Genomic DNA, 10,269 nt, shown 5'->3' with positions numbered 1-10,269 from the left:
TTCTTAAAAATTAATTCCATTAATTTAATGTTGAAAATTACAAACTATTCATATAATGTTTGATAACAAAATTACACGAATGTGTTAATTTAAGAGATTTTACAATTTAAAAAAATTAACAAATTTTAAATTAAAAATAATATACAATTGGAATACCTTTGAACATTTTACACAACAATTTGTCGGGTAGCGTAATGTACATCATCGGCACTAACATTTAAAAGTAATCTGGGCTCGGATGGTTTTGGTTCTAATAATAATAAGCGTATAGCAGCGAGTCGAGAACATATCGTCTGCGCTTGCGACGGGGTTGGTGCGCGTATGCTGGAGGCTGATTTATACGGTCGTCCATCTAATGCTACGATAGCTGCGGCAGTATGAAGAGCACGGGAGAGCGTCGTTTCATCTGAGCCAGTTCTTTCCACCTAAAATGAATGAAAATATATAAGCAAATCTTAGGAAATCATAGCAATGAATGGCGTTGATAGGCTACGGTAACCATTTACCTAAACAGAGTTTGTGTTATGGCTACTAGAGAACTGATATAAATATTTAGATAATGTTTTTAAACAGATTAAGCACTCTGCAAAACCACTAGACTACTGAGGCCATCATAGGTCATCAGTAAGTATAAGTTTTATACTTACTGATGACCTATGATGGCCTAGTATAGCCTAGATGGTAAAGGATTTGTGTCTATACATTAATTATATTTTTATACAACTTATTCATGTTATACTTATGTTTGTAAAATAACAGAAAATCAGTACAGATTTCAGCAAGTACAAACCTCTGCTGCTACAGCCCTCAACATAAGCCTCTCGGCCGGTGAACAATTCTTAATGGCTCTGACAGCAGCGCTAGAGGCAGCATCGCCTAACGCCTGCTGCACCTCCTTCAGTCCAGCGCCTTCAGGTCCGGCCAACTCTATAGCTCGTGAGCACAATGCGAGCGCACGACGGGCGTCGCCTGAAACTGCCGCTACTTTTCTGCAATAAAAAAACAAAAGTTTTAGTACAATTTGGAATATCAAACAAGTTGTTGATTCAATGTGGGCTTAAAAAAGCAACCTACGCGTTATTGCTTAATGGTTTGAAGTAAATCTAATCTAACATCATATTTTCAAATACAGGGGCCCTCAGCAGAGTGGATAATATTGCCATGCTATGTTTAATAATGCCAGTGTGTAGAGAAGGAGCTCAAGACATGAAAATTATAAAATGTGAAAATAATATTCTTTTACATAAAGATCAGTCTAAATGATCAATTATCATGTTTCCCACAAAAAAGAAACACTACAGATACACAAACGCCAAATATAATCACCCTAATAGAATAAGAGCTCTGTAGACAGTCAATTGACTTAAGTTTTATTGTTTGTAAGACAGGTTCTTGACAAACGGTAAGTACCATAATAATAATCAATTAAACCTCTATTGAATTTAAAAACTATTGAGTATAACTTTTACCTTGCAATTAACTGAATAGCATCAGGTGTGACATTAGCACCAGCCAGTCTGATTGCCACTATCTTCTGCAACTGGCTGTGCGTGTATGGAGGGAATGTGAGGCGGGTGAGACCGAGACGGGAAGCGACACGGGCTGCAAGGGCTCGCTCCGGTAGGTCCATAGTGTTGGCGACCGCTAATACAGTCAGCAAGGCTGAATTATGTGCTGCCCACTCCATGATGCTGTACAGGACGTCTTGACGCCGTGTGCAGAGGGCATCCAACTATAATTATATAAAAACAACAATATAATAAACTCAAGACAAGATCGGAGACTAGCATGTATACACGAATGTAAAGTCTATGTTCTTGAAGCTAAGCAGAGAGGACAGAAATGAAATGAAATTCCTTTCACACATTTAGTCGTTTTACGATATTTACGAAAATGATGTCCTTATCCATATAATTAAGTACAGAATAGGAATGTATCATTTGTATCATTAGGTATACATGCTTTATATAAGTAAAAATAATCTTAAATATAAAAATATAATATTATAATAAAAATAAAATTGGAGTGTCTGTTTGTAATATTGAGATAACCGTTTTTTACTAGGTATATGCATATGAATATAAATACGGTACATACACCAAAATAACATTTTTTACAATTTTTCTCTGTCTGTCTGTTTGTTCTAGCTAATCTCTGAAATGGCTAGACCGATTTTGTCGGGACTTTTTTTGGCAGGTAGCTGATGTAATAAGGGGTAACTTAGACTACTTTTATTTTAGAAAATTAAAATTACGCGGACGAAGTCGTGGGTACAGCTAGTAGTTAATAAATCTATATCCTTAATAATATCATGATCATCATGAACTTAGTTATCAAGAAATTTTACCCAGTAAGAAGCCCATGTACATGTTTCTACTAGGAGTGTGCAAATAAGAATAATAACAATAAAGGTATAGTAACTGTATAATATATATAATGAAAAAGTTAATTGTAAAACCTTGTTACCTCATCAACTAGTAATACTGTAGGTGTCCTTCTGGGGCCAGGGTTTGTAAACCGTTTTTCTAATAGGGAACAAGCCTGTTCCCACACAACAGATTTTCCTGAAATACAAATTGGTATAAATGTAAAACCAATAATAAAGACATTTTCTTAGGTATAGTTGAATGATGGGACTCTTAAGATTTATATAAATCGGGTTACATGTACATCGGTACATGTTTCGTTCGTGAATTCAAACAGATAAAGCTTTATATGTTTGAATTCATGATCTGCTTTAGATAGTGTAAAGTTCCTGAATCATCATACTTTGGTTTTGTAGTGTGTATTTTGGATGACAAGTGTATGGGTGTGAAAATGCGACAAATGTTATGGGAACCTTGGGAGTGGGTATAGTATGTACTATAAGCATTCCTAAAATATTCTTACATTCTCATATATTTATATTTTTAATACATTATAAATGTACCTGTTAGTTGTTTGTAAATCTGCACATATGCTTGCCTTGGTTCAGCTATCCTCATTCCATTGACTTCTACCAACTGGAAATCGGGAAGGTCTACTTCATCCTTGAGGATCTTTAAAGCTGAACAGACTGTTGCAGTTTTCCCAGTCCCTGGTACTCCTGATATGTACATACACCTAAAGAGAAAATGCTTTTTAAAACAGTATAATACAGACATTATAACTTGTTAACATCATGAATGCTTTTCCTAGCCTTGTGGGCGAATAATTAGCAGTAGATAATAAAATATATAGAGAAGTAATAAAAGTCATGGTCATCAGTAATTTAAACATTTTATAACTTGCTATGATGATATCATGTGAACTTAGTAGGTAATAACTATGACAAGTTAATTCCTAGTAAATTCTTCACTAACTGATGTCTTTAACATCCACATGTGCCCACAGTTGGTGCTAGTGGATGCACCAATTTGGTAAAATACAATAGTTCCAAACTTTACTTGCTTCATAACAACATCTGCTCCTTCTCTATTCAATATTTATTTGAGATTATACTTACCCACTTGTACCATCCAAAAGTTTATTACGCACAAATGATAATATTTCATCCATTTGACTCTCTCTGCCAGGTAGAGAATTATTATCTTTGATAAGTTCTGAAAATAAGTAGGATAATTTACAATATGTAGAGAGTAGAAATATAATTAGATAAATTTAAAATAAATAATAATTATATTATGACATGACTTTTTCCTATAAAGTAAAATTATTACAGGAAAAAGTCATGTTACCTATAAGTCCATTCCACAAGATTTGATCCTAAATATAAATGCACCAAGTTGCTTGGTATAGATCTCATTTGTCAAGTTGATAGGTATTTTATTTAGTAACAATAACATTTTCACATAAGAAAGATATTACTGTTTTGTAGATAAATATAGTCACAGGAAATACTGCAATGCAGTCAACTCTCAGAAATCATGCGAATAATAATAATTTTTATACCATTAATATTTTCCACTGAATGCATTCTGGAATGTAAAGATGGTGTAAGATTAGTTGTCTTTCTAACACTTCGTTTTGGAGTTTGGGATGGTGTAGCCCTTGTAGCTCTCGGTGTTCTTGGAGTTTTTGGGGTCTTTGGCATAGGTTTAAAGTCATCATCATCATCATCAACATTTATATTTCGTGATGACTTCCTTGGTGTATGTTTAACAGGAGATACTTCTAGTTCTTCATAATTTATTGGATTCTTTGTTACTCTGCCTGATCGAGTAGAATAAGTCTCCCTTTCAACATCTTCAAATACCAACATCTTCTTAGGTGTGACTTCAGCTGTCCTAGATATGGACTGCTTCCTCTTTGGTGTTGTTGGTACATGTTGTCTTATGATCAATGTTGGCAGTTCATCATCAGAGTTTTCTTGTAATTCCATAGACAGTAATTCCTCTAAGTTATTCTTGTTTACCTTTTTCGAACTCTTTGGTGTTTCTATACTGGTTTTCTTTGGTGTTCCCTTTTGTGTTGATTTTTTAGGTGAACTTTTTTCAGTCTTATCAGCTAAAATGGCTCTTTTAAGAAGTAACTTGGTGCCATCTGTGGCTGATACACTCCAGTTCTTTTGTTCAGAAAGAGATACTCTGCTCATTCTTTTAACCAAGCTGCTTGGAGTTCGAGGGGTTCTAGGTTTTGGGCTATCAGTCTTCATGGGTGTACGTAGTAGCTCAAGTGCTCTTCTTTCCTCTTCCATGACAGGTTCTAATTGGACTTTTTTCTTACTAATAGCCATGATTCTATAACGACAAATGTAAGTGTATGGAGCTAGTTTCAGATCATCATCAATGTCCTTTGAAAGTTTAAATATTATTGCACATTTTTTGAAGAAAGTTTCAATTGATACATCTGTATCAAAAGGACGATGATCCTCTATAACCTGGAACAAAGTAATGGTCAATTCAATTTTGATGTAACACATGAAAAGCAGGTGAACTCCTAAGATCTTTGTTTAAAAATAATGTTAATATGTGATTGGACAGACAAAGAGTAATACTTATAGAGCATACAAAGTTCCCCAATATGATATTTTAGGTAAATACTAAAGTTACTAACCTCTCTGTCGTGGAAGGAAATTGGTTCTGTATTGTTGAAGCATGAAGATGGTAGGTCACTTGGTTTCGAATACCATTTGACTTTAGCTCTAAATGGATCTTTATTATTTGATCTATCTTCGTATAACGATAATATTTGGGCAGAATCACAGCCTTCTTCTGTATCTGGTTCTGCAGCATCAGCATTGGACACCAAAACATAATCTCCGATTTGAGCTACTATATTTTCAAACTGAAACTTCCTATAACAAATTTACTAAATGTAATTAAGCAAAACAATAGATTTTATGTAGTTGTTTTGAAATTTACTTACTGGTAGTGATAAAAAGAGTTTGATATACTCTGCGGATCTGGTATTTCTTCACTTAGCCACTTTACGGCTTTAGGTTTTGGAATAGCTTTCCTGGGCATTTTTATATTTGTTACTTTATTGGAGAAGGATAATAAAATGATTAATTTGAAGAATAGTATAATAAATAATTCTTAAATATGGAACTAAATTAAGTTTTGTTTTTCGTTCGGATACTATTTGACAAAATTTACAAATGATTGTTCATGTGTCATTTTTCGCGCCAAAACTTTCCAGTAAAGTCGATGTTAATGTGACGTCACATATATAATTTAAACAAAGAAATTAGAGAAACCTAACTTAGTTAGCACTTGTTCATGAGTATTTTATGAACTAAATATAATAAACATGACGACTATTTAAGTACACCCTAATTCGTAAGTGAGTATGAAATGATCCCAAGAAATATAGTGATAATTTGCTTAGTTTCAGCGGTATAGACGTGTCGAGTCAGTGAAATTAAGCTTTCATATCATTGTCAAATTACTGTCAGTTACATCAATCCGTCAAAGTTTTTTTGTTGTTCTGTCATAAACAGGAGCATGCTTTAAATATCTTGATGTTTTTTGGTTAACTTTAATAAATAACATACAATAATAACATAAAGATGAAGTTTAAACAAAAGAGTGACCTCTTTTCAAAGGCTACATTATCAGAAAAAATAGCAGATGCATTGACAGTGAAACCTATAGCTGATATCGAAGATGATCAAGTATTTGGTACCAAACCACGTACTGTTACACGAGCTGATTTTAGTTCAGATAGTGAAGACGAAGCAGCAATCAGTGATTTTCGAAAAAGGAACGTTAATTTATTAAGTGACATTAGTAAAAAATATGAGGGCAAAATTGTATCGAGGAAAGAACACGAGCAGGCAACAGAAAGTTCTGGAAGTGAAGATAGTGGCGACTTCAACGAAAAACAAACTGCCAATAATGGACAAATCACAGATTCTGAAAGTGACAACTATGAGAATATAAAAGAAAAGAAATCTGATATTGAAGACTCTGACACTGATAACAATATTCAAATAAGTAAAAAATTAAAAGATAGTGCTGATTCTGGTGAAGATGTTTCGGATGATGATTACGAAAGTGATGACGATGATTATAGTATATCCAAGTATCAAAAGTCAAAATCTCAAGATTCTGGTGAGGATAATGATGGTAGCGATGAAGAAGATGGTTATGATATTAGCCAAATGGAAGAGCCACCTAAAGAGGAGTTTGAACATGTAAAAAAGCAGAATGTATCAGAAGAAGCAAAGAAAGGTGCAAGTGTAAGAAATCAGCTTTTAATTTGGGAAGGACTGCTAGAGATGAGAATCCATCTACAGAGATGTGTAAACACAGCTAACCAGATGCCTTTGCCGGACACTTTTGAGGAGTTAAAAGTAAATAAGGATTATGTTGATGATGTAAATGCTACAAAAACAAATATATCTGCTGTATTAGATAAGTATGATAATTATACTAGTACATATTTTTTCTGTATTTTAATTCATGTTTAAAGTACATTTATTATAATTTTAATTTTTTAAAATTATGAGTTATTAAAAAATTATGTTATGAGATCTTAAAAAGTTCACATTGCGAGTACTGACACAGATAAAATGGTCACATTGTATATAAAACTGACCCTTAGTTCCCTGAAATCTATTCTATTTTGTATAGATATAGTTTTTATTTTTAATTTTACTCATTTTCTATTATGGTTCGGTGCTTTTCTTTAAGAAAATATTAATGATAAAATGTTAATTCTATAGTAATAGAAACTACCTTTATCTTGATATAATTTTTAATTAATATGTATGTTCCTTACAGGTTTATTAACTTACAAAATATGTTATTTATGAAATACCCTGAGACTAAATGTTTATTGAAAAGTAAGGAGTCACATGAACTCAAGACAGAGAACAAAGCAGATAGTGATGAAGAAATACCAAGTGACACTGATAATGAAGAAATACCTTCAGACACAGATGCAGAAGATACTCCTGTCATAGGCGACACCAAGCCTTCAAAGAAGAATAACATCATTGTATCAAAGAAACGAAAGCTAGATGATTATGAAAAAGAAATAGCTACATCTCATAAATCTTTCAAATCATTTAGAGATACTACAATCCAGAAATGGAATGATAAAACAAGGTTAGCAACTGCAACTAGTATTAAAAATGCACCAACAAATACTATCTTACAGCAAATATCATATATTCTATCAGATAGGGAAAAATTGATTAAGAGAACACAGTTAAAAAGGTCAGAATATGATATTGTTGGTTATAAGAGACCTGAAGATGTGGAAAATACAGAGGAAAATGGAGAACATAATGTGATAAAAAATAGGAAAGATGTTGATGAATATATACCTGAAATATTTGATGATAGTGATTTCTATCATCAGTTACTTAGGGAATTGATTGAATGTAAATCAGCAGATATATCTGATCCTGTACAGTTGAGTAGACAATGGATAGCACTCCAACAAATGAGGAGCAAAATGAAAAGGAAAGTGGATACTAAAGCAACAAAAGGAAGAAAGATTAAATATGTAGTTCATAATCAACTAGTGAATTATATGGCACCAGAGAAATGTAACACATGGACTGATGAAGCTACTAATGAATTATACAGTTCATTGTTTGGCAAAATGTTTGAACACAACAATACAAGTCATAATGTTGATTTACAAAATGTTATGTTGAAATAAATTTATAGCAATATTATTGTTTATTATTTGAAGTTCTATCTATTTATTTATTATACATATAAATCATGGAGAAGGAATTCTAGTAAAAACCGTATCAATGAGCTTGTGTTATGGGTACCTACTAGATAACTGATATATATACTATTTTGTAAATAGACACATAATGTACCTAGATAACACCCAGACAGACACAAGCAACCCTACTCATGAATACAAATATTTGCACTGTGCGAGGAATCTAACCCGAAGACAATATCTGTCATGAAAACCTTCCTTGCCAAATAAGGCGTGGAGGGAGGGGGGAGATTGAAAGTAATGGGGATATTAGCCCCATTTTTAGTATGTAATAATATGCTATCTGTGCTATTACCAATCATATACCGGTTTTCCTTCACGCAGTTGCCCTAGAAACCATTCTGGTAAATTTTTGGTGAATTTGCCACGATGGGCAAACTGACTGACTTTATACTCATATCATCCTACACGATGCCTCACCAGCATATATCGTTAGCGCACGCATCTGCATTATTATCCCTGTAAAATAAACATCTTCCTGGTTGTTGTTGCATATAATTATAAAAGTTCGTCATAAAAACAAAGTAATGGCAAGTTCTAGGGTTCACTATAATGGTAGTGAACTTTTCTTACTTATCCTACTTTTGCAGAATTTTCCTTGTTTACTTGTTAAAAGCAGGTGCTTTGTCTAATTAGTCATTCTCGGACTTATATTATAACATTCTACTATATCCGCAACCTGTTATCTGTTTTCAATGACCTGGCCATCCAAGTGGTATAGGTTATCTGTAATAGCAAATAAACAAGACTATTCAGGACTATATCTGTCACTTGTGACACTTAATTTTTGTAATTCCATAAACACTGAATTAATTAAGTAGTGTAGGTTTTATATTCTCGATTTAATTGGCTGTTCGCTGAGTATTTTTTTATTGAGGTTATATGCTGAGATGTGTGCGTGAGTTCTTTAGCCCACACACGTGATTTACTTATGTTTACCTAATTATGCCAACATGTTACAATGTGCAATTAAAAACATTGAAACTGATAATGTAACGTTACTACCTTTATCGACACTTTATGGACTTGGACCTGAAGACATCGGAATTTTATATTTCGGTTATTTAGGTAAATACAAATATTTGGTAATATGAAAAATCAAGTAGGTATAGGTAATACATAGGAACATACGTACGTATTCTTACCATTACCGGTATATACCTATGATATATTACGAATTACCAAATCAGGTAAATTACTCCATTGATCTTGGCAAATTCACCAGAAATTTATCATGATCGTTTCCAGGGGGAACCTCCCTACACATATTGTACTTACATTGCTAGCAATGGGGTAATTAATCGACATGAATAACAGTTCCCTTTACCTGGTACCTATCTAACGCAATTTGTGATTACAGTCGTCAATGTACAGCTACAGCTGTAAAAGTTTCTTTTTGTGTCTTTGTTTAGTCTTAACAATTCAACGTACCCTCATAAAACTTGGCATACACGTAGTTTTCGGAACGAGGAGCTTTAACTGTGTTAGGCTGTATTTTATCCCGGTGAGTAGTTACGTATACCGGTCTATATACTTAACCTAATCACGTAAACTATGTGGTAGCTACGCTAAGTTAAAGTAAAGTAAAATTTAATTAGTATCTACTATGTCTAATAATATCAAACTAAACAGAGTTTGTGTTATGGGACATGGGTTGTACTAGAAAAGTGACGTAAATTACTTATATGTATTTTTCTTGTCAATACATACATAATATACATAGAAAACAGACCGATTGAGACATAAACAATCGTATTTATGAATACAAATATTTGTACCGTGCGAGGAATCGAACCCGCGACCATCGGAAATAAGGCGGTGTGCTAAACCGCTAGACCACCGAGGTCGTATATATACATAGAAAACTTAGCCATGCCAAACTGCTAGCGTTATTGTATTCATGCCAATGCAAGGAACGGTGTTGAGTGCATAATGGCTTACTTTTTAATGTTCTATCACAATTGATACCACAGATATCCCATGGAGACTATTGCAGGCATCTATATTAGGCTGATTGTAATTGTATAAAAAAATTGCAATACTTAAAATAGCATCAGATGACATGTAATCCATATTAGTATTGTAAAAAATAGCCACTGT

General features: G+C 33.3%; 2 protein-coding genes across 2 annotated transcripts; one reads left to right on the top strand and one right to left on the bottom strand.

Moving 5' to 3' along the window:
* Nucleotides 1-127: 127 nt before the first annotated feature.
* Nucleotides 128-5,455, bottom strand: LOC131852384 (origin recognition complex subunit 1). The gene is made up of 9 exons (XM_059203059.1): nt 5,347-5,455; nt 5,035-5,275; nt 3,931-4,858; nt 3,485-3,581; nt 2,930-3,102; nt 2,467-2,564; nt 1,470-1,732; nt 791-989; nt 128-425 (listed from the first exon to the last, which is right to left on the bottom strand). Exons 1-9 carry the CDS (start codon nt 5,442-5,444, stop codon nt 168-170), a joined length of 2,355 nt encoding a protein of 784 aa, XP_059059042.1. The 5' UTR covers nt 5,445-5,455; the 3' UTR covers nt 128-167.
* A 444-nt stretch (nt 5,456-5,899) lies between these two features.
* On the top strand, nt 5,900-8,100 carry LOC131852400 (protein AATF). Its single transcript, XM_059203075.1, has 2 exons — nt 5,900-6,840; nt 7,206-8,100. Exons 1-2 carry the CDS (start codon nt 5,990-5,992, stop codon nt 8,092-8,094), a joined length of 1,740 nt encoding a protein of 579 aa, XP_059059058.1. The 5' UTR covers nt 5,900-5,989; the 3' UTR covers nt 8,095-8,100.
* The last annotated feature ends 2,169 nt before the right edge of the window (nt 8,101-10,269 follow it).

The sequence above is a fragment of the Achroia grisella genome, unplaced genomic scaffold (genome assembly GCF_030625045.1).
Source record: "Achroia grisella isolate CSIRO2021 unplaced genomic scaffold, CSIRO_AGI_Agris_v1 utg848, whole genome shotgun sequence".
In the NCBI taxonomy this organism is placed as follows: Eukaryota; Metazoa; Arthropoda; class Insecta; order Lepidoptera; family Pyralidae; genus Achroia; species Achroia grisella.
This window is presented reverse-complemented; position numbering and strand designations above follow the sequence as displayed.